This window comes from Aphis gossypii, chromosome X (genome assembly GCF_020184175.1).
Source record: "Aphis gossypii isolate Hap1 chromosome X, ASM2018417v2, whole genome shotgun sequence".
NCBI lineage: Eukaryota > Metazoa > Arthropoda > Insecta > Hemiptera > Aphididae > Aphis > Aphis gossypii.
The window spans coordinates 48,577,909-48,604,516 of record NC_065533.1 but is presented as its reverse complement, the minus strand read 5'-3'; the positions used below and the strand labels follow the sequence as shown (position 1 = coordinate 48,604,516).

Sequence of the window (26,608 nt, the reverse complement as noted above, 5' to 3'; positions counted from 1 at the left end):
GATAATTGTCGAAAGTATTAGAAAGATTGAAGTTTGTTACTCATAGATGCTTTAGAAATATTTGAACTAGTTACAAATTCTATTAATAATCTTTCGGAAAATGAAAATAGAGTATTAAATAAAAAAAAAATGTTCTAAAATCTTTAATAAAAATTAAGGCTTGCTAGGTTCAAGATAATGTCTAAAATATACCAAGGTGAAAATATTAATTTTAAAGCGTTCTTATCGTTTTACCATTTTACCAATAACGAATAAATTGTATATTTTTTCATCACAATCATAAAATAGGTGTATCGTGTATAAGATATTGGTAGTTTATTTTTTAATCATAAATGTTTTAGTTTTATAACTTTACAATGAATAAATAGCTGTAATAATCAAAATTTATTTTGCATATTTGAGTTTATTAAGTGCATATTTGAATGCATATTTTAAAATTTTAAACGCATATAAATCCAGTCTTTATTTATAATAATGCAACTTGAATGTTAGTTTTTAGAAATTCTATAGAAGGTAAAGTGATTTGATTTATATAGTTTTAACAATACTTTTATATCACTGTAAATATTTTACAATTTTACATGCATTGTATTATTATGAATTTTAATACACGCAATCAAATTTTTAATTTATTTTAAGAAAGTATCTATTTACACTATTTTATGTTTTAAATATATACACATAATATGGTTTAAATACATATCATTCTAGGTTTTATACTAAAAAACTTTCATGAAATATTAATTAGTAGAAACTAACCGTCTCCGCTCAGAATCATTTTTCGTATACAGTGATATATCATTGAATTCAAATTTAAATTTAACACATCCATAGCAGTGATTCTTACCGCATAGCCGAGCGAAACCTACTAACTTGCCTATCATCTTTACTATATTTATAATTATTTTAAATAATACTTAAACTCAACTATATTATAAATAGTATAAATAGGTAGTGCAAAATTTTTTTAAAAATGATATGTCTAACAAATGCTTGTATGAGTATATTTATTAAAAATGCCAAGCGTCAACGGTTGTCTATTAAATCATAGTAATAAGCAAATCTGATTTTATAGCTTATAGTCTTGTGTAAAAATTCAAGTTTTTACTTAATTTTTTCCTGATTACATTGAGTGCTCTGATGTAAATATCGATATATTAAACGATTTTTATTAAAAAATCTTGTCGCTGCATAACACTTGTGTCTGAAATTATTATGTACATGTGAGTTGCGCCCTGTTAAAAAAGAACATAACCTATTTTAGTCAGGAGTATCTTTTAAGATAACGAATTTGCACTCCAGGTATACATTATTTTTTAATATGTTTCAGACTATTTTAAAGATGCTCATCGTTGAAACGCAGTACTAATTTTGAATAATAACTATCGCAATTTGGATGAAAGCATGAGGGTGTTCTAACAACTATTCATTGAATTATTTTGTTTACTAATTCAGGTAAGACTATATGCTTTTGATGTTTAAACGAACCTCTTATGTCTCTATGCCCAATACAACTCAGTTCTCAGTTGTCTTTTAGTATATATGCTTTAACGCTCACTTGTTTGTCGATATTTCAACTGACGAATGTTTTAAATTAAATATATATATATAGAATTAAATTAAATTTGTAATATACATTTTAAATTAAGTTAATGTTGGGAAAGAATCAATATTAATATTGGACCAAAATTCACTTTACCGACCCCCTACGATTTTCAATTTTTTTTTTAAATGACATATTTTTTATGCTTTTATATTTGTTAAGCACATAAACGTAAAAGCACAAACTTTGGAAACTTCTTAAATAGTAGTTTCCACTGTTTCCAGTAAAAAAATTAAAAATAATGAGAGCGTTGGTAAAGTTCATTTGTTCCTAATATTGTTTTACGCAATAATTTAAGAAGACGTATTCACATGTGTTGTATCCGTCTTACAAGTACGTAACATAGTAAATTTACGCTCAGCAAATCACGTGTAGCTCCTATAGTTTAAAAATTAGAGTGAATCGACTTATTATGAACCTTGATAGTAAGAACATTATTAGTGTTCGTAACTTGATTTTTTACGTTTATTTAGTGTTAAAGTGAGTAATAAGTATTCTTAATTTACGCTATATTATATACGCGTATAATTTACTATAAAAAATTATCCTCTTATATTAATGCCCATGGAACATCATGCCAAATAATTTGTTAAGTTATAAGATGTTATATTTTTATATAATAATAAACATAATTAATTTTTATATAATGTTTCTAGATTATAAACATTAAATAATTTATATATTACACTTGTTGGAATGAGAAATGATTTTTTTTTTATCTTATTTTATTAAACAGTTAATCAAGATATTTATTATGTAAGATGAGTTTTACTATTTACTTACGTAAGTTGGATAACTGATTATCAATTTTTATTATTATATAACGAATACATACTTATTCTGAAAAACTATTCAATTTATTAATTTTTGAAACTTAACTGTTTATTATAATAATTTAAATACAAGTGTAATAAAAAGATATGACCAATGAAATATTTTAAATATTTTGTTCTATTCAACATTTTTTAATTTTTTTATACTGCACGGCATATATAATTTATAATTGCTTGCTCTAGAGATATAATATAAATAGATTTATTTTTATTTTTTAATACTCAAATTTAGTTTATAATTTTAAAAAAAATTTAAAATTCTCTAATTTGTTTATCTAGTTTCTTTTAAATGTGATGGAAAACACATTTTTCAAGTGGTTTATTTTTTATGAATTCTAAAATTGTCAATATTTTTTTGAAATATATTACACTCGTTACCTAATTCAAAAAATAATAACTTTTTTCTACATTTTCTTTTTAATCTTTAAAATTTAGTCTTAAACATTATGTAAACATTTAAAATTGTTCATACATATTTAATATACATATTCATACATATTTAATTTTTTTTTTCCTTTTTGAATTAAAAATAAAGCATTTATAACGTATTAACAATTTGAAAATAATAATCCATTTGACTTCATCATATATTATTATTTGATATTGGGCATGACACGTATTACTTCATTGAAAAAAAGATATACAGCTACTATGTGTATAGTCGCATGCTAATTAAGACTATATTTAGTCTATTGAATATAATAAAATAGGTTTTGTATATATTTAATGCATAATATTCACTTGAACAGGTTTAAAATATGTGTAAAATAATACATTTGTTTTTGACATCGCTTATTATAATTATGTATATGTTTTAATCTTATATTTACAGTACTATATAGACGCAAGCAGCAGCTATTCGACGGTACCACTCAGCTAATATAGTACGATGGCTGCATTGGACTATACGCAAGTAGACTTCAAAAGACTTATGAACAGGACATTAGTGTCCAAGAGTTTTGCCGACAAGGAAAAAAAATGCAGGTTCATCTTGCGGTTTGTTCCAGACATCAACATTAACAGCTGTTGCGAGACCGTCGTCGAAATATTGTTGTCGTTGGAGACCATTCTTGTAGACTTGGGCTGGACCGGAGACAGACCAGAACAACAAGATCTAAACCCGGACTGGCACAAGGCTTTGTACGCTAAAGTATTGCAATTGATCGATTATAAGTCCAAAGCAAACGTGATCGAGGACGTGTGCGAGAAAGCCGCTAGTTACGGGCACCAGCTCTGCTTGAACTTGGCGCGGTATTTGGGCGTCCCGTGGCACAGCCCGTTGCCCTATGAGTACTCAGCGTGCGACCTGGCTGCGGGCATAGGCGACTTGAACTGCCTGAAGGTGGCGTTCTACGAAGGCAGTCGGCGAAACAAGTCGACGTGCGCCGCTGCTGCGGCGGACGGACACTTGGAATGTCTACGATTCTTGCATGAGAATGGGTGCGAATGGGACGTCGAGACATGCAACCAGGCCGCGGCCGGCGGACACCTGGATTGCGTAAAATACGCCCACGAAAACGGGTGCGAGTGGGACGAGGTCGCCACGATGCAAGCGGCCGTCAACGGCCATCAATCCGTGCTCGAGTACTTGCACGAGAATAATTGTCCTTGGGACGAAGTAACGTCCTATCACGCAGCGATAAACGGACATTTGGATTGTCTGTTTTATTGTTACAAAAACGGGTGTCCTTGGGATGAGGCGACCTGTAGATATGCCGCAACTTACGGACACATAGACATTTTGAAATTCGCTCGCCAAAATGGGTGTCCTTGGGATAAAAGAACGACTGAAGAGGCTGCGAGGACTGGACAGTTGGAGTGTTTGCAATATTGTCACAATAACGGTTGTCCCTGGGACGAGGCCGTTTGTCATCAAGCCGCACGTAACGGTCACTTGGGCTGTTTAATATACGCCCACGAAAACGGTTGTCCTTGGGACTCCAGAACGTTTAACGAGGCTTTGTCGAACGGAAATATAGACTGCTTGAATTATGCGTTCAACAAAGGATGTCCACGAGAAGGCGAGACGTTCATATTCCATCTTCCGAACACAAATAATGAACCCGAACGAACTCCAATTGATCGCCACTTGCATAAACGTTCCAAGATTGATAAATAATCGTCTGCGATTATTATTTGATAATAATATTTGTTTTCAACTATTATCATACTCCCTAATATATGTATAAGTAATTTGACTCGTCATTTTTAACAGATTATAAATTTAAAAACGAGTAACTATTATTTGTAAAAATTATCTCATAATATTAAAAACTGTCTTATTGTATATTAAAATATGGTAAATATTTTTAAGATCATGTAGATGGGTATTTTAATAATAATTGTATTGTCGTACAAATTCATGGGTTGTATTTTTACTTATAATAAACATAAAATGTTCTGCTTATAAAAGAAATTTCTCATCTTAATCTATTCGCATACAAATATTATTATTATTAAATGTATGTCAGAATCAAAATCTATTTACTTATGATTTTTATAATTATTCAAATAATAATGTATTCGATTCATTATTAGTTTTTACAATTATTTTAACTGATTACACTTAATTACCTTTACAAAACTTATTGAATAGGTTTACAAATGTGAAATACCTGTGTTTGAAAACATTTAAACGATGATAATAATATCGACGTGCCATTTATTGAAACATTAAGACGCATAATATACTCGTAATTATTTTCAATAATATATCATGACTAATACTCATATTATAATCAGCTATAAATACAGAATAATTCAATATGGTGTCTGTAAGTATAAAATCAATTATTATTTGATGAGCTGCCGATAATATATGTAACATTTGATGATAATAATAATTTTATTTGATGTATATAATATAAATGTGTGTACGTGCCGGGAGCGAATAGTAATAAGTACGCTCGCCCGGTAACCGACTACTTCGTGCGCTGCACGCACACACCGACCGACCTGCGTCTCTGTGTGTATAATGTGTGTATAGCACTCAACAGGAAGTGGACGGGGTCGCCGAGCAAGACCAGATAGAGTGTAGTCGTTGAACTATATATAATAAGATAACTGATAGATAAGGATAGCAACACCATTCCTATCTACTATCTTTTTCTAACACATTATTTCGGTTTTATTAACATTGATCTTATATGACTGGTAAGCATTCCAATTATCATATTATAGTTGAATAGTTCCACGGTGCTAGTGTGTGTGTGTTAACTATAATTAATTTACTTGCCGGTTTGGCACAACCAATATAAATAATAAGAATAATAATAGTATTATAAATGGCCCCTCTGGCACAACAGAATATAATAGTAAATATGCGGCCCTTTTAGTCAAACAACTGAATAATTGCAACAAAAATATAATATTATAATAATTAATAATAGACTAATACAACTCACAAATTTGTCGGAACACTGCAGCTGGCCAGCTGCTACCTACACGCGCGGTAAAACTCACACACGCAACATATTACATCATTACAATAAAATAAAAAGTAGGGCTGGGATTTTAATGCAAATGCATCTTTTTTTCTAGTGTTTCAAAACGTTATATCGTAAGTATAAAATGTGTTTTGGGCGATGCTGATTAATTTAAAGTAATTTTTATTTTACATTTTCTTGTCAAAATTAACCTTAAATGCATTTTTAAAGCATTTTTTGAAGATTTTAGGGCATATTCTTAGTTTTTAGAGCATTTTTCACAATTTGTTTATAAAATGAACGAAAATTGTTGCGATTAACAAGATATTTTCGGCAAACTGCCGACGCGTCACGGTACGATTTATAAATAATATAGCACGACAAGTGACAACTAATTATCGTCGATAACAATTTTATCAAAGCAAGGACTTTCCGCATAAATTGTCGCCGTTATAACCTATTGGCTGATACGTACTAGCAAAAACAAGTTAAAATATTCAATATATATTTTTTTTAATTATTATTTTATAATGAATAATTAAGAAAACAGACATACAACAAAACAAAACAAGTAACAACGCACAATAACAAAAAATTAATTATACAATTTATTTAAAAAATTTTTATTAAGCTATAATAAATATAAATGCATTTTTGAGTTTTAAGTCCTTTTTGCATTTTTTTAAGGGCATTTTTTGAAATTTTTTAGGGCATTAATATGCCAGCCCTTATAATAACTATACGATTGTCTGAATAACAAATCACAAATTAGTGGCGATTCACGCCCACACAATAACAAGCTATTGAAAGGGGTGGCGATTTACGTACTTACACTTATAATTTTGCAAACAGTTTGTAATCACAGCGATTGGCGCACGTAATTTATGCGTTGTTACGTTAACGCTGGAGAGGAAGAACTAAAAACAATTATTATAATAATATTAACGTACGATACGGGGTGGGGGAGACTATAAGGCGCCGTTGCATAACATTATATAATTCACACGACACAAATAACTAAAATGACATAAATATAAAAATATCGGCTGTCGTGCGTGAATGTGTGTGTGTGTAAGTGTGGGTCGGCCGGTGACAATAATATAGACCGTACGTACGCTCGAACAATTTATATGTATATAATGCTATGCTCTGAGAGATACTATTTTGAAACTAATAGAATTAGGGTGTATGGTGTTAATGAGTAAAATGTGCGCTCATTTTATCCCATTTTCTTTACGACATCCGTTTAAAATGTTCTGACACTCTGTAACCTGTAGTTGTGCACATTATATCAACCCTTAAATAAATTGTTAACAACAATATATAATATTATGCATGAATATTATACAATATATTAAAAATTTAGAATATTCATTAATAATAATTAATATATAGGTACACATTAATATGTTGAAAACGGTGTCCCGTCAATATAGATTTTCACCACCAAATTTAAAATATAAATTATAATATATTTTATATATTATAACATCTTATAGGCTGACAAATCTTCTCCGTTCATAATCACGTTTACTGTTTTGTATACAATGAAATACCGATCACTAGATTCAAATTCAATACATCCACTACAGTGACCTATACTGTACAGCAGAGCATTACTATATTTACTAACTCGACCACCTTTTTTTGTCATCGAATGCATATTTTTCTGGAATCAGGATTGGGGACAATGTATACAGGACACAGGTAGTCGCACATAAACCGCCAGCAATTATACTGTGCAGGTGTTGTACAAGGCCACCCAGGTCGACGGTCGTCGTGTAATATTGTAGTGTATTGTGCAAATATTAATAATTGAATTTTACTAAAAAATTAAAAAGCATGGCGTGTTGAACGGATTCCCACCGATTGCGGAAATCGTTGTAGCGTACCTCACGAAATTACGAAAATGTAACCGTTTGCGACTCTAAAGGACGCACGCGCTATTGCGAGCTTTTTCGTATTTGACTATAGCAAAATAGTTGTAAGAAAATAAATAGTTGTTGTGGGCCAACATTAAATTTGTTCCCCTCGTAATAATATAACAGGAGCATACACACACGAGCAGGGTTTGGACGACCAGCAGCGTCGTCCGTGCATTTAGCAATAATAATTCCGAACACGTACAATGTACGTAGGCGGAGACGCTGCAACAGTGTGCGTGCGGTTTAAGCTGCGATCTTATATTCGAATTCAGGACGACAGGCAGCGTTGTCCATACGGTAAAATACGGTAATCAGTCAAAATTCCGGAGACAAAAAGTCCGTTTTGAAAAAAAAAAAAATGAACAAAATGACCGGATTCTTTTTTTTATTGTTGGACAAAAAGTCCGAAAATATAATTAAAATATTTTATTAAATTTTCATCCATAATTACATTATATTATTATGTATATAGGTATTACATGCTGCACAAAACAAATAATTTTACGTCAAAATTTATAAAAGGGAAAAATAGGAATTTGAAACTTATTTCATTAAAATTCGGAGAATTTTACTCAATTTAAAATAATAAGAAAAGAATTATAAAAATGATATATATATATATATATTTATATATAATTCAAAATTAAATTATGGTAAGTCTAATGTTATACTACAACCGTGAAAATTATTAATATAAATAATAAAATAGGTAAAATAATAATAATTAGTAAATTACAATAGTAATAACTAATAGGTATATTTGTAGGAATAAACTGTTTTTCCTTATAAGACTTTTAGATCAATAATCGAGGAAATAAAATACATAAACTAACCGAGCATTGACCTCATTTCACTTTTATTCAAAATATGTAGATAATATTTACTATCTACACTCTACAGTCTACATATTTACTCTCATATTTATTATATTATTATTATACTTATTTAGGTATAGCAATACCACCAGTAGCGGTGCTACTAGAGTAGATTTCATTGATAATAATATTTGTCATGGCAGTTATAGTTTGTATACCTATAGTGTAATAGTGGCTGCAGTATAGTTTTGAGATGTTACAATTATACCACCTACCTACATTAGATTTGAAGCTATAATTGCTTCAAATTGTCCTATATTTCCCGTCACTGAATACCACTATAGGCCAGTGGCATGTATAGAAATTAATTATTAATTATATTTTCGGACTTTTTGTTCAGATTTTTTGTCCACATGAATTATTTGTCCGGGATTCGTAAAGTACACTACTTTATTGAGTAGTTTATTTTTATTTCAAAAATTAACCGTGTGTACGCTCGTCGTTGTCGACTGCTAATCGCTATTAATTTAGAGCCCGGATTTATATGCACTAAAATATGTCATATAATATGTAGTCAAAATCATTAATATAAACAACAAATATGCATTTACAAAATTTATATTTAAAAATTCAAAGTTGTAATAAATGAAAAAAAAATAAGATAATAAAATATAATGAAATATAAATGTATAAATAAGAAAACAACACTATTATACACTACTTAGATTAATAAATTATTCGCATAATGAGAAACAGCGTATTACGTTACACTAAATACTATTTTATTTGAATACATTATACGTAACACGGCGCAAATTAATAGGTACTGCATAATAAACTCAATAATAAAATTAAAATATTATAATTAGTAATTACACATATTACAGCCCTAAAGCTATCTATTTAATACAAACATAAATAGTTGTATAGACATCTTACATATTATTATAGTTCATTGTAACTTATTATTATTATTATTAAAAAAGCGGGCAAGTGTGTACCGCTCTGCTGTACATTAGGAGGTGGGGTGGACCTCGGACTAGGGTAGATTACATTTGAATGCAATGATAGGTATTTTGGAGCATTATTTCGACTAGTTATGCTGTACACAGACATAAAAAAAAAAAAAAAAAACATACATCATTGTAAAATCAATACATTCTTCACTTCGTTCAGAATCTAAAATATATCTATGTGGGTATTAATATTTAATACAAGAGTACTTTTCTTGTAGTACCAATAACTTAGCTACTTCGCCAGTACACATTTCGATCCATTTCACATGGACAAGTATCGTTACGCAATATAATGATTTATTTTCAAACGATCTTAGCTGTTATTAGTGTAATTCAAAAAGTATTTATACATTCCAATGTTAACTAAATTATTATTTTCTTTACTCAATCAAATATAAACGCGAAAAACAATTAAAACATTTTTTACACGATTGATTGCATTTGGGTAAAATAGGTAAATACTATTAAATATCGAAACTCTAGTTAGTGGGTAGTTAGTTAACTGAAAGCGATTTCAATATTCAAGTTACAATATTACTATAAATAATACTTGTAAGTATTTCCGCGGATCCTTAAATTACTAATAAGACTATTTATTTGAAAGAATTGACAACGTGAAATCTTAATATTAATTTAATCAAATTACATAATGTCTTTCTTTGTTTACTTCCTTCATAAAATATTTATTAGAACGGTAATTTATGTTCTTATTATTCGATGTACGATTTACATATCATTATTATCGCCTAAACTATATACTTATATGGAAGCCTAACTATTATTTCTTAGACGCAGATTTTCGCTTTGAAGTTATCATACGTTAGGCATCAGAAGATATTTCATAATATTCGACAATAGTCACAAAATATTATTTTAATAGTAAATTATTCTTAATACATAATATATTTATTTTTGTGGGTTTTCCTTTTTTTGTTTTGTCCATTTATTAAAATATTGTATATAAGAATAAAAATTGAAAACGAAAACATTATTACTATTCCACGAAAAGTTAATATAGCAAAATTCTTATGATAATATTATGTACCTAGGCAAGCATAATCATGATTGTATTATGTTATATTTTATCAAATTATAACTCGAAAACTTATTATTCAATGAAAAAAAATAATGACAAACATATTAGAATTCAGGTGGATATCTATTCGAACAAAGAATATAGTTACAACGATTTTAGTTATTTTGTTGTTCAAAAACAGTATAGGACATAGGTACTGAATATCTGAGTTTAGCTCAAGATCGTTTTCTCACAAAACATATAATATTTGTTTAACAGTGTTTTATACAATATAAGCATTATTTAATATTGAATTCAAATTAACCCATACATTTGACCTACTCAAAGATGAAGTATACTATAGACACTTATTATTGGTTATACTGTATAACAAAACGCGACTTTAGTATACTTTCCGACATTTTTGACAAATTATATTATTATTATTATTATCTTGACGATATTGTAAAAAACTGAACTGCGTTACTTACTTGCTAGTTTGTTTTTCCGTTAAAATGTAAAATTTTGTTCATATTTTAAAACGTATAATTTACTAAACCTCTGTATGTATATCATTACCTGACCTCAAATGTGCCATACAGCGCATTTTCGTACATTTAGTTTTGTTTTATTTTTTCATCTTTCGAATCGTCAATAAATTAATAAAAATGAAAGACAGCTTTTAATTACATATAACATTATTGATTTTACTTAAAATAAACGATAGTTTATAATTAAATTACGAAAGCCATAATTACACACAAAGGTGCACAATTGAGAACTTATAATTCACATATAGTGTGTCATTGTGTAGGTACCTACTTATCTGTCATAACGAAATTTGTTTTTAATAGATAATATAATCAATATTTATTGCTCCCAAAAAGCAGTCAGGTGAGATTCTAACTAACCACGCAATGAACAATATAATAATAATATAATATAATAATTCGTAAAAGTTGTACACACCTAAACAAGTCATTATATTATAGGAATTTAAAAGATGGTTTTGTTGTGATAGTTTTTTAGTTATCAGTATGATACCATGTGCAGTGAATTAAATGATTTCTGTAAAAACAAGTAAACGTATTCATACAATCCATTTTTACAAAATACGAATAACACAACATATTTCAGGTGTATATTTTATCTGCAGTACTTACACAACGAACGATATATAGCTACTATCTATTGTGTGTAAGCGTGTTCGCAAATGACCTAATATTCAACAGCTTATATACAATAAAATGTAATCGTTCATTTTCACAAATTAAAATTTCTGAATATTATAGCTTACAATATCCGTCAAAGTTGAAATGGACGTTCTTCATTCTTAGGGACTCGTATTTTTTTTAAGTACGTAATTTGTGTTCGTAAATTCAAGTAAATCAATAAATGCAGTCTTAGTCTCTATCTAGGTGTTCAACTAACTGTACCTTAAGGTATAGATGCAATTTCAATTGACTATAATGTCATACATATTATGCGAATATATATTATTAACGTGCACCTGCTATTAAACTTATATACCTACGGTATAATATCAATTATAATAATGCTACAGTAAATCGCACATCTATATTTTGTAATACTATTTATCATAATATTTATTTATTATTTCGACACTTCGAACGCTTTCTTCGAATTTTGGCACCGGGACAATATATTTTAATCACTCCGTCCTCCGAGGGGGTTAGGAGAAAGACTCCTTTTGGTATTTTCGAGCACTTGTCCACCGGCGTCAATATTTTTCCGATGATCTTATTTGTAGGGTCCGAAAGCAAACGGTCGCTCTTGACCCTGAATCGATACTCGGTGGACGGCAAGGGAAACGCTCTGGGAAACACATAGCTCATGCACACTTGGAATAGACTGACGTAGCACGTCTCTCTGTCGTCGCCGTCGCCTCTGGAGCTGCATTCGGAAGAACCATCGCTTCTCTGAGCACTGTTGTGTAGTGGTGAAATAATTAGGTATCGCACGGGATGGGATGTCGGATTAACTAAATTATGGTCAGCTCTTGGTTTACCACCGCATGTACGTCACGTGTAATGATATTGCAAAAACTATCGTGGACTCGTTAGAGCTAGTATACCTCTAGAGGCAGGACAGTGCGACAAGGACTAAGGAGAGTCAGCTGGTAATATATATAATAATAAACGGTGTGAAGACAAAACCTGATAAAGGAAGCATGTTATTACTTCTCTTGTCGGTGCAAAAATCTTTACCCGACCTACAGACGTATACCTATATAGATATAATGCTGGGAAAGTTAGTGTAGGTAATACATATTATACGCATTGCTGTGTTGACAAACCTTTGCATAAATCAAGCAATAAAAAGAATGTGAATAATAATTATAGATCGATAACAACTATAATTTATAAAAAATCAACTAGGAATGATATAGGTGCTTTCTTTTTATTTTTGAAAAATGTCGATGAGAAATTATCAATTTTAGTGATTTATTAACAACACGACTGCCCATGGTTGTACTGTGCGTATACAAGTGACAACATATTGTGCCATGTAAAAATAATAATATTGTTATTATTTATTCTTTTTTTCTATACCTATACCTAATATATATTTTATATTACCTAATTTAAGATGTCGATTTTCTTTTGGTGATTGGTGTATTGACTATTGTTGTCATCGATTCACGAGATTTTCAAATATTTGAAGCGTAAAAATAATACAAAATTTGAAATACAAAACACTGACTCATTATTAGATTCAAAAACTTGGCGCTTTCAATTTGTTTGTCAGGCCGACGGAATTTAATTAGAAAAAAGTGTGCCCCGCTCCTCGCCAAAACTGTTGCAAATTACACGCCCGTGAAAATTTTTTTGTACTACCGTGTACTTTAGAGGTCTTTATTTCACGCGTATAGTTAAATGTACGTGCATTTTTTTTTATTTAAACATTATTTAGAAATTTGCATAATATTGCTTATGAAACATTTAGGTATATTTAAAACAGTAGGTACTTACAGATATTTTTAGTTCTTAGTTTTCTACGGCAATTATTAACATATTATATTTTATTTTTAAAATTATATTATAATTTAATACCTACGTTTGACCAATAATATGTTTTAAGTACACGTGAAATAGATATCGGTGATTTACCAATTAATTACGGATTTTTAAATTCAAGTACAAGTGAGCAAAAACAAGCGATCCCATGAATTTCAATTCACGTTCAAATCTGAGAGCTCTAGCGCGCCTGTATGATTTGCACGTACCTACTTTTTGAACGACAACCTTCGGATTTCGTCTTGGTACGTCTACTCCAGCAATCATTGGAACAATTTCGGAAAGATTTCATTATTCGAGCGTTTTTTTTAAGTACGCTATCGTCAAATCGTATAGTTTCTTTACGACTAGTCGCAGAACTTGAATAAGAATTCATTTTTCACCACTTTAATAATCACAATGAAATTAATTTTTAATATTCCTACTGACACAATATTGTTTTCAATTGATAAAAATAATGAAATGTTTTAGCAGCAACGATTTATTTATTTATTTATTTATTTAGGTAATAATATGAAAATCTAATATTATTTTGTCCAACCAGAAAGTATATTTTTTATTTCATAATAAGCTAATATAATAGGTACATAACATAATATTATTAAGTTATAGGTATTATATTATATACCTAATTATTTATAAAGACACATTCAAAGCTCTTAAGAAATATACTATGCTGACTGTTGAAAAAAGGTTAGACGATTCAATGTTTATTTCATGTAGATACATAGGTAGGTAACTCTGATATAGTAGTATCAATTTAAGATGATAATAAATATAGTAGAAAGCATTGATGCATTTAAAATTAAAATATCTAATGTATATTAATTGTATTAATACTCATATGTTTTAATTTAAAAAAAGCTACTTAATTAATGAAATGTATGTTTACAATTAATATTATTAAAGTATGCAATGACATACATTATGCTAGATGTTACAATACAGGGTTATGTCTATTTCTGTAGGTTTGTTATGACGATGTTTTACTGCTTTAATGACTTTCCTGTTGTTAAGAATTCATTCCTTATAATATCATGTAAATAAAATGATAGAATTATTTAAAGCATCAGTGATGAAAAAATAAATAATATTTCATTTGGTAATTTTATTATAGTATAACTTTGCATTAAATAAATGGAAGGTGTAACATATTCTCGAACCTAACTTATAACAAATACAAATAATAATAGCTTCAGAACTACTCATTATTTAGATTATTTTATTCATCGTTGTTACAGTATTGATATATTTTACACATAAGGTCCTTCTACCTATTACTTTATAATAGTATAAATTATAAATGATTGTTACTTATACAACTGTACATTGAGGTATTTTATTGCAAAAAAAAGTTCTTATGATGAATAAGTTACTTTATAACTAAAATAAAACAAAATTAAAAATGTTTTCAAATTATTAATATTTAAAACTGTGTAGTAAATAACTAAATAGAGAAATAATAGTAATAAAAAAATATATATAATATACAATTTTCTGTGTTTATTGATATATTGACATTTGCTTTGGAGCATTTTATAGATGATTTCTTGAAACAGAACCTTTAAGATTTTAATTTTTTTGGTGGGAAATTAAATACCATTGCCCTATAAAAGGTTTTATTATACAAAATATTGTTGATGCTTAAGAAAATAAAACTATTTTATTATTTAAGAGATTACGAAAAGAAAAATTTTGAAACCCTTAGAAAGAGGAAAATGTTTTAGATCATTTATGAAAACACTTCAAAAAAATTTACCCATAACAAAAAGGATGTAAAAACAAAAATAAACTTATAACCAAAATTTAATGGTAAAATTAATTGGAGACTGAAATAATGTCTTTTTTTTATATAAGATGACAATACATTATTTTATATAAAAAAAAAAATACTAAAAAATGAACACAAATTAATTTGGTTTAAACCAAAAACCAGAAACTTTTTACAAGTAATACTGATTTAAAAAATTTGTTTGTATTTTAACTATTAACATTTGTTTTAAAACTATCCAATTCCAATTTTATAATTTTTGACTTTAAAGTATTACCTAATTGATAACATAAAAAATCAATTTAAATCACATTAATTATTTAGAAATGTTTAATCAACGTAAATCGATTTTTTGCTAATATTTTATGAAGCTTAAGTCGGTAACTTTACTTAGCAATCTAATTAATTTCAAAAAAAGTGATAAAATATTTACAGTTTTAAATAGAATCTTACTTTTTTTCTCCAGTCTTATTTACTGGAATTGGTTTTGAAACCAATTTTATTTCAGTTGCACTATTATATTTTGTAAGATACTGTTAAAAATCTGTGAAAAAAATATTAGTTACTTTTGTGTAAAACCATTGTATTTAGTAGAATAGGTATTAATTGATTAAAATTGAATAGATAGGTCTCTAAAATTTAATATTATACTCTATAGTAGTATTTCTCAACTAGTGTATCATGAAGTGTATTTAATGATAAAAAAAACTCAATATTTTTAACATGATTTTCAAAAACTAATAGGTATTTGATATAATTTTTATAACATTTTCAAATAAATATCTACTATCGACATATTTGTTTTTAATAATTAAAATTAAATATTATTAGGTACTAGGTATAATAGATACCTGGTACCTATTAAAATTATTTTTATTTTTTTTATTGTGGATGTGTGATGTGTAGCAAAGTATGAAATATTTTAATGGTATGTCACCATAACACATAACCTAGCAATGTGAAATTATGAGGTTCATTAACGGTTGTTTATTGCAGTATCTATTATTACTTAGAAAAATCATAATTATTATATTTTATTATGATTATTATATCAATTATTATATTAAAACGTCTAAACTGTTTAAACACAATAGATTGAAGTATAATATGTAACAGAATGTACTTTTGTGATCGTGATGGCCTTTGAACAAGTAGCTAATGCTGTAGACAATGTCGACCATAATCGGAAAAACAATCCACAGAAAAAAAAAATCCTCAAAGCAATAATATCTAACTGTTAAATACACCTTATCAGTCGAAAATAATAATGAACAATAATAAAATAATATAAAATTTGAATGATAATTTTGATAATATGATTTTGATCACACATTTAATAAAAATGTTTATGACAATAATAAATAATAGTATAAGTATAAAAATCACTTGCAAATAAAATTTAAATAATACAACAATTTAAATGTCCAAAGTTTGTAGTAAATAAAAACTATTTCATACCATAATTATGTGTTTCTTAATAAATCATTTTTTTCCTTTACTGATATACACACTATCTGTGCCTTATTAAACAATAAGAATAGCTGCCACAGAATCAGTAACATAAATAAGACTTGATAAAGAAACCACCCAGTGATGACACTATCATTTGAAGATTTTTTTTCTGTGGTTTTTATTTAGTTATTTTACCTTTTTTTTCCTCTTTCTTTGTTCAGATTAAGTTAGAAAATCTCTACGGCAAGTGCGCTTTAAACACCCTGACGAATTACCAGTAATAACATTTTTTAAGAAGGCTTAAATTTTTAAATTGGTATGAAGGGTTTGATTTGATATATATGGGGGGAAGAAGTTAGTTATTTTTACTTAGTGCAATATTTTGAAAAGCCTGAATTCTATTTATATTTGATTTTTTAGCATTTCCCCAAAGATGATATCCATAAGTCAAAATGGATTTCTTGAGGGACCTGCACATAAGTATTCTTATACTAAGGTTTGTATGCCGGTTGTTAACATGTTAAGTTTTAAGCATACAAAGTTGCAAGTTTAATTATGTGTGGTATGTTAGGCACAAATGAGTCGTTGATCTAGGATTAATCCATGATATTTTATAATCATAGTTATTGAAATTTTAGTACCATGAAAATTAACAGGTGGACATTGCCCATGCTTAAGAGTGAAGGTGTTGTAATTTAATATATCTTAATTGACCTTTATCCTTCATTTATTATACTACTCTTTCATAAGGGAGAGGAAAATTTGAAGGGTATTCAATGCGACAATAGAGCTTTCATTTGTAGATATGATAAGTTTATCATCTGCATAGTCTTCCACTACCGTATTAGGCGTGGTTGGTTGGTCTTAAGAAATCATTAAGTTCAAAACTTTATTTAATTTTATTTAATGAACACATTTATAATATTAAATCATTCATGATATGACTATTTGATAATTTTTAATCATTAACAAATCATTCATTATAACACAATTGAAACTTTTACGATTGATTTTAGAATAGAAATTAACATTAGCAATAATAACTATTTTATTCACCATGTGACTGGTGTTACATGTAATGAGGTAGGTATAAGATTTTTGATATTGAATGGTTTCTCAGAATTGAAGTAGCCAAGCAGGATATTGGATAATATTTTCGTACAACATTTTTGTTTTTGAAATCAAACTTTATTTTTTCAAAACATGGATTTTTTTTTAGCATATTAATGGCTCCACGAAATAAAAAATGAAATTATATTTACTATTTATTCTCTTAAATCCTGACGAACAAGTTGTTCATAAAACATTATCACGGTCACTGGAAATTTATCTCTTGCAAAATTGAATGTGACATATGATGCGTCCTCGGTTTCATTCCACTTCATTAAACAATAACTTAATCCTCGCATTTGAACAATCGCAAGTATTCGCTCTGGTCTGAGCCCGCATTCATAACCATTTATAAAAATGTCCTTGTCTGGATCGAAATCGTATTTCTTGCGGTCGCTCATGACATCCTGTTAAGATAACAATGTAATTATATATAGATTATAGGTGTTTAATAGTTTTATTAGTATTTTCTACATGAACTAATTGTACTTAGTATACAACCGGAACAAGTCGAATATATTGTCTTACACATAATTTGATGAATAAGAGCAGAATATTAAACAACTATACGGTCCATACGTGTAATTTGAGTAATGAGTACTTACCGTAATTTTGGTGGATGTCGAAGAAAAAATATAATATCGAATATTATATTAAAACGTTTGAAGCGTATATATCTCAATAGATTGTAATGTACGCAACAACTGATAGTACGTACGGTTGTGAACTTGTAGTCGTAATGGTGAAAGCCGTCGATACCGGAGGTAACGTCAAACGAATAGCGACTAGTGCGATCCTGGTTCGCGTATTCGCGTTCACAATTTAAATTCCGCACACGACACAGTTAAATACAGGTAAAACGTGCGTCAACTCAAGCGCCGTTGAGCATAGTATCACACCGGTGTGCTTGGCGCTTGCGTCAGACGGCAGTTGGTTAATGACGAGCTCATACTAATTTATTTAAACAATAGATAGTTACTAGATAGTGAACGTTTTTTATTTTATTATATTTAAAGTAAGTATTTTTACTTATACAGATAATTGAGAATGAAAAACGTTTTTTCGAACGGAGTATTACAAATGGTTTTCATTGAATATAGCGCACTCCTAGGTAAGCCCGGATTATCTACCAATACCTACTAATTTGATACATAATAAAAGTTTAAAAACTGATTTATTTCGATTAAATTAACTGTATTATTTAACATTTAAACGCAAAGGTTCAAAAATCAATATGGATAATACCATGACGTCATATTATTGTAGTCGATCTAGAGTATTTAAAACTCAAAATACCTAATGAATGCATGCGTTAAAGATTATGGAATCTTGTAAAATTAATTAAGTTATTATTAACACATTATTTAAAATATTATATTATAAATAATATTCCTTCTTTTATAAGTATCCTGTTGAATTGGACAATTCAAAAGCAACACATTAAAAAACTCACCTTAGACCCCAAAATGATATTGAATATCTTCCCATCCCTACTATTGTATATTTATATTTTTAGTACTTACTTAGATTTAATATAACTGTTAGCGGTTGAATATAATCTAATGGTTATGTATTAATACTAGTATTCAGTGGCCGGCGCATCAAGGATTCTACGAGACCCTGGTCTCTTTGTTGTTTGTGGATGAATAGGTGACCCGATGCCATGATAGTCCACAATATGTAAATTTAAGTACTAAATTTTTAATATTAAGAATTTTTTCCAACAATTTTGGAAGTGGGTGGTCCCTAAAATTATTTTTGGTCTCACAAATGAAAAATGTTCACGCCTCCACTGCTAGTATTTATACTTTAAGGTCTTCATAATAGATATTGAATGTATTCTTGACTAATATGTTTGATTATTAACTGTTGCTAATTAACTAATTGTCACATTTAACCAATTAATTAATGATAATGTATAGTATTCCAGTAGGTAAAAGTATTTAAATACTGTTTTGAACATTTTTTATACCTATTTTTTTAATTATATTTTAAATTTAACAAGAAATTATTCCAACTAATTCAGTTAAAGAGATACTGGATTGAGAGTATTTTATTGTATTAAATGTTAAAAAAATTATGTGGTTGAGTTTATATGGTAGGGTTCAAAAAAGTCTTCGAAAGAAATTTGATTGGCAAAAATTAATTTGGGGGACGACTCACAACATAGTAATAGGTATTTATGACTCTGTAAACTTATAACATCTATTAAATCTATTTGACTATAGAACAATATTTCTCAACCTTTGTTTAACTCAAAGGGCGAACACACTACTAAAATATTTCATACTTTGCGACATACAATATAAAAATAAAAATAATATAAATACATAATATGATGTATTGCTGTATGTGTAACTATACAAAGTGTCACCTATTTCTATAGCCTTGTTATGGCAATGCTTTACTGCTTTTGTAACTTTCCTGTTATTAATTATTTGTTCCTTATCATAACATTTAAATAAATGGTGGAATTAGTTAAAGCATTAGTAATGAATAAATAAATAGAAGGTGTAACATATTCTCGAACCTAACTTAAAATATACAAATACAAATAATAATAGCTTCAGAACTACTCATTATTTAGATTATTTTATTCTCCGTTGTTACAGTATTGATATATTTTACACATAAGGTCCTTCTACCTATTACTTTATAATAGTATAAATTATAAATGATCGTTAATTAAACAACTGTACATTTTATTACAAAAAAAGTTTTTATGATGAATAGCTTAATACTCAACTAGAATAAAACAAAATTTAAAATATTTTCATATTATTACTCAAAACAGTTTCAGTTGAAAAAGTACATATTCCTTTAAAAGCAATGCATACATTTGAAAATTCTTATCTTATTCTCATTTAGATCACTTAAATTATTTAAATTCAAATAATTATTATGTTTACTTTTATGGTAGCGTTATTTATAAAAACTTTTGTAATAATTCAACATTACATAGGTATTATAACAGTGAATACTATAAATTCAATCGACAAGATACAATTATATGTGTGGTATATCTTTAAATATCACATACATAGCCATAATTTAAAAATAAATGAGATTATTTAACTGTATTAATTATGGCTTTTTATAAAAATATTTGATTATTATTATCAATATAATACCACACAAAAGTTTTGGTGACTCAGTGAATCACAAAATACATGTTCAAGCCACCTCTGGGTTTTGGTATAGGTATATTAAATATAGCATGTTAAAACATAAAAATAAAATGCATATAATAGCATAGGTACCTATTAAAAGCACCTTAATAAGACCAGTCACTTTTTCCAACTTCTATGTTTATTGATTAATTTTAATACTTTAATACTACCTTAATTACCAGGTTATTAGGAAAAAAGTACTTATCTGAATAATTATGAAAAAAAAAATATAAAAATAATAGGTAGCTATAATTAAAGACTGAATTTTACATATAATGCATATTCACTTTTTTTAAGCAATCATATGCAGTAAATGAATGTTTATCAATCATACTTAAATAAATAATGTTACAAATTTTTATTTTACATATTTTTGCATATTTTAATTTTTTTTAAAAATATAATATTATCTACGTTTAGGTTGACTATTATTTATAATTAACTATTTAACTTAAATTAAAACTATTTTTTGGATAATTGTCGAAAGTATTAGAAAGATTGAAGTTTGTTACTCATAGATGCTTTAGAAATATTTGAACTAGTTACAAATTCTATTAATAATCTTTCGGAAAATGAAAATAGAGTATTAAATAAAAAAAAAATGTTCTAAAATCTTTAATAAAAATTAAGGCTTGCTAGGTTCAAGATAATGTCTAAAATATACCAAGGTGAAAATATTAATTTTAAAGCGTTCTTATCGTTTTACCATTTTACCAATAACGAATAAATTGTATATTTTTTCATCACAATCATAAAATAGGTGTATCGTGTATAAGATATTGGTAGTTTATTTTTTAATCATAAATGTTTTAGTTTTATAACTTTACAATGAATAAATAGCTGTAATAATCAAAATTTATTTTGCATATTTGAGTTTATTAAGTGCATATTTGAATGCATATTTTAAAATTTTAAACGCATATAAATCCAGTCTTTATTTATAATAATGCAACTTGAATGTTAGTTTTTAGAAATTCTATAGAAGGTAAAGTGATTTGATTTATATAGTTTTAACAATACTTTTATATCACTGTAAATATTTTACAATTTTACATGCATTGTATTATTATGAATTTTAATACACGCAATCAAATTTTTAATTTATTTTAAGAAAGTATCTATTTACACTATTTTATGTTTTAAATATATACACATAATATGGTTTAAATACATATCATTCTAGGTTTTATACTAAAAAACTTTCATGAAATATTAATTAGTAGAAACTAACCGTCTCCGCTCAGAATCATTTTTCGTATACAGTGATATATCATTGAATTCAAATTTAAATTTAACACATCCATAGCAGTGATTCTTACCGCATAGCCGAGCGAAACCTACTAACTTGCCTATCATCTTTACTATATTTATAATTATTTTAAATAATACTTAAACTCAACTATATTATAAATAGTATAAATAGGTAGTGCAAAATTTTTTTAAAAATGATATGTCTAACAAATGCTTGTATGAGTATATTTATTAAAAATGCCAAGCGTCAACGGTTGTCTATTAAATCATAGTAATAAGCAAATCTGATTTTATAGCTTATAGTCTTGTGTAAAAATTCAAGTTTTTACTTAATTTTTTCCTGATTACATTGAGTGCTCTGATGTAAATATCGATATATTAAACGATTTTTATTAAAAAATCTTGTCGCTGCATAACACTTGTGTCTGAAATTATTATGTACATGTGAGTTGCGCCCTGTTAAAAAAGAACATAACCTATTTTAGTCAGGAGTATCTTTTAAGATAACGAATTTGCACTCCAGGTATACATTATTTTTTAATATGTTTCAGACTATTTTAAAGATGCTCATCGTTGAAACGCAGTACTAATTTTGAATAATAACTATCGCAATTTGGATGAAAGCATGAGGGTGTTCTAACAACTATTCATTGAATTATTTTGTTTACTAATTCAGGTAAGACTATATGCTTTTGATGTTTAAACGAACCTCTTATGTCTCTATGCCCAATACAACTCAGTTCTCAGTTGTCTTTTAGTATATATGCTTTAACGCTCACTTGTTTGTCGATATTTCAACTGACGAATGTTTTAAATTAAATATATATATATAGAATTAAATTAAATTTGTAATATACATTTTAAATTAAGTTAATGTTGGGAAAGAATCAATATTAATATTGGACCAAAATTCACTTTACCGACCCCCTACGATTTTCAATTTTTTTTTTAAATGACATATTTTTTATGCTTTTATATTTGTTAAGCACATAAACGTAAAAGCACAAACTTTGGAAACTTCTTAAATAGTAGTTTCCACTGTTTCCAGTAAAAAAATTAAAAATAATGAGAGCGTTGGTAAAGTTCATTTGTTCCTAATATTGTTTTACGCAATAATTTAAGAAGACGTATTCACATGTGTTGTATCCGTCTTACAAGTACGTAACATAGTAAATTTACGCTCAGCAAATCACGTGTAGCTCCTATAGTTTAAAAATTAGAGTGAATCGACTTATTATGAACCTTGATAGTAAGAACATTATTAGTGTTCGTAACTTGATTTTTTACGTTTATTTAGTGTTAAAGTGAGTAATAAGTATTCTTAATTTACGCTATATTATATACGCGTATAATTTACTATAAAAAATTATCCTCTTATATTAATGCCCATGGAACATCATGCCAAATAATTTGTTAAGTTATAAGATGTTATATTTTTATATAATAATAAACATAATTAATTTTTATATAATGTTTCTAGATTATAAACATTAAATAATTTATATATTACACTTGTTGGAATGAGAAATGATTTTTTTTTTATCTTATTTTATTAAACAGTTAATCAAGATATTTATTATGTAAGATGAGTTTTACTATTTACTTACGTAAGTTGGATAACTGATTATCAATTTTTATTATTATATAACGAATACATACTTATTCTGAAAAACTATTCAATTTATTAATTTTTGAAACTTAACTGTTTATTATAATAATTTAAATACAAGTGTAATAAAAAGATATGACCAATGAAATATTTTAAATATTTTGTTCTATTCAACATTTTTTAATTTTTTTATACTGCACGGCATATATAATTTATAATTGCTTGCTCTAGAGATATAATATAAATAGATTTATTTTTATTTTTTAATACTCAAATTTAGTTTATAATTTAAAAAAAATTTAAAATTCTCTAATTTGTTTATCTAGTTTCTTTTAAATGTGATGGAAAAGACATTTTTCAAGTGGTTTATTTTTTATGAATTCTTAAATTGTCAATATTTTTTTGAAATATATTACACTCATTACCCAATTCAAAAAATAATAACTTTTTTCTACATTTTCTTTTTAATCTTTAAAATTTAGTCTTAGACACTATGTAAACATTTAAAATTGTTCATACATATTTAATATACATATTCATACATATTTAATTTTTTTTTTCCTTTTTAATTAAAAATAAAGCATTTATAACGTATTAACAATTTGAAAATAATAATCCATTTGACTTCATCATATATTATTATTTGATATTGGGCATAACACGTATTACTTCATTGAAAAAAAAGATATACAGCTACTATGTGTATAGTCGCATGCTAATTAAGACTATATTTAGTCTATTGAATATAATAAAATAAGTTCTGTATATATTTAATGCATAATATTCACTTGAACAAGTTTAAAATATGAGTAAAATAATACATTTGTTTTTGACATCGCTTATTATAATTATGTATATGTTTTAATCTTATATTTACAGTACTATATAGACGCAAGCAGCAGCTATTCGACGGTACCACTCAGCTAATATAGTACGATGGCTGCATTGGACTATACGCAAGTAGACTTCAAAAGACTTATGAACAGAACATTAGTGTCCAAGAGTTTTGCCGACAAGGAAAAAAAATGCAGGTTCATCTTGCGGTTTGTTCCAGACATCAACATTAACAGCTGTTGCGAGACCGTCGTCGAAATATTGTTGTCGTTGGAGACCATTCTTGTAGACTTGGGCTGGACCGGAGACAGACCAGAACAACAAGATCTAAACCCGGACTGGCACAAGGCTTTGTACGCTAAAGTATTGCAATTGATCGATTATAAGTCCAAAGCAAACGTGATCGAGGACGTGTGCGAGAAAGCCGCTAGTTACGGGCACCAGCTCTGCTTGAACTTGGCGCGGTATTTGGGCGTCCCGTGGCACAGCCCGTTGCCCTATGAGTACTCAGCGTGCGACCTGGCTGCGGGCATAGGCGACTTGAACTGCCTGAAGGTGGCGTTCTACGAAGGCAGTCGGCGAAACAAGTCGACGTGCGCCGCTGCTGCGGCGGACGGACACTTGGAATGTCTACGATTCTTGCATGAGAATGGGTGCGAATGGGACGTCGAGACATGCAACCAGGCCGCGGCCGGCGGACACCTGGATTGCGTAAAATACGCCCACGAAAACGGGTGCGAGTGGGACGAGGTCGCCACGATGCAAGCGGCCGTCAACGGCCATCAATCCGTGCTCGAGTACTTGCACGAGAATAATTGTCCTTGGGACGAAGTAACGTCCTATCACGCAGCGATAAACGGACATTTGGATTGTCTGTTTTATTGTTACAAAAACGGGTGTCCTTGGGATGAGGCGACCTGTAGATATGCCGCAACTTACGGACACATAGACATTTTGAAATTCGCTCGCCAAAATGGGTGTCCTTGGGATAAAAGAACGACTGAAGAGGCTGCGAGGACTGGACAGTTGGAGTGTTTGCAATATTGTCACAATAACGGTTGTCCCTGGGACGAGGCCGTTTGTTATCAAGCCGCACGTAACGGTCACTTGGGCTGTTTAATATACGCCCACGAAAACGGTTGTCCTTGGGACTCCAGAACGTTTAACGAGGCTTTGTCGAACGGAAATATAGACTGCTGGAATTATGCGTTCAACAAAGGATGTCCACGAGAAGGCGAGCCGTTCATATTGCATCTTCCGAACACAAATAATGAACCCGAACGAACTCCAATTGATCGCCACTTGCATAAACGTTCCAAGATTGATAAATAATCGTCTGCGATTATTATTTGATAATAATATTTGTTTTCAACTATTATCATACTCCCTAATATATGTATAAGTAATTTGACTCGTCATTTTTAACAGATTATAAATTTAAAAACGAGTAACTATTATTTGTAAAAATTATCTCATAATATTAAAAACTGTCTTATTGTATATTAAAATATGGTAAATATTTTTAAGATCATGTAGATGGGTATTTTAATAATAATTGTATTGTCGTACAAATTCATGGGTTGTATTTTTACTTATAATAAACATAAAATGTTCTGCTTATAAAAGAAATTTCTCATCTTAATCTATTCGCATACAAATATTATTATTATTAAATGTATGTCAGAATCAAAATCTATTTACTTATGATTTTTATAATTATTCAAATAATAATGTATTCGAT

The 26,608-nt window shown here is 28.4% G+C and overlaps 2 protein-coding genes and 2 long non-coding RNA genes across 11 annotated transcripts in view; 2 read left to right on the top strand and 2 right to left on the bottom strand.

The window, feature by feature from the left end:
* The window catches only part of LOC114130531 (uncharacterized), a 40,354-nt gene extending 35,488 nt beyond the window's left edge, over positions 1–4,866 (top strand). For all 7 annotated transcript variants that reach the window (XM_050206256.1, XM_050206260.1, XM_050206257.1 and 4 more), the window contains 2 exons: positions 1,331–1,455; positions 3,269–4,866. In XM_050206256.1, the coding sequence (XP_050062213.1) occupies positions 3,326–4,555 (1,230 nt within the window). In that variant the 5' untranslated portion in view covers positions 1,331–1,455; positions 3,269–3,325 and the 3' untranslated portion in view covers positions 4,556–4,866. The remainder of the gene's footprint in view (positions 1–1,330; positions 1,456–3,268) is intronic.
* A 7,325-nt stretch (positions 4,867–12,191) lies between these two features.
* The window catches only part of LOC114130532 (uncharacterized), a 14,953-nt gene continuing 536 nt past the window's right edge, over positions 12,192–26,608 (bottom strand). The window contains exons 1-2 of one of the 2 annotated variants that reach the window (XR_007605769.1): positions 13,880–14,247; positions 12,192–12,579 (exon numbers count right to left, since the gene is read on the bottom strand). This is a non-coding gene — a long non-coding RNA (uncharacterized LOC114130532). Of the gene's footprint in view, positions 12,580–13,879; positions 14,248–26,608 lie in introns of those variants that run through there. The other variant, XR_007605770.1, reaches the window with a different exon arrangement.
* LOC126551883 (uncharacterized) lies at positions 18,060–18,773 on the bottom strand. Its single transcript, XR_007605766.1, has 2 exons — positions 18,609–18,773; positions 18,060–18,410 (listed from the first exon to the last, which is right to left on the bottom strand). It is a non-coding gene; the product is annotated as an uncharacterized LOC126551883 (long non-coding RNA).
* Positions 18,864–26,502, top strand: LOC126551882 (uncharacterized). Its single transcript, XM_050206261.1, has 3 exons — positions 18,864–19,114; positions 22,976–23,100; positions 24,913–26,502. The coding sequence occupies exon 3, from the start codon at positions 24,970–24,972 to the stop codon at positions 26,197–26,199; it is 1,230 nt and encodes a 409-aa protein (XP_050062218.1). The 5' UTR covers positions 18,864–19,114; positions 22,976–23,100; positions 24,913–24,969; the 3' UTR covers positions 26,200–26,502.

Bases quoted from the DNA above. Each gene is read 5' to 3' on its own strand.
- LOC126551882 (XM_050206261.1), top strand. From the start codon at position 24,970: ATGGCTGCATTGGACTATACGCAAGTAGACTTCAAAAGACTTATGAAC.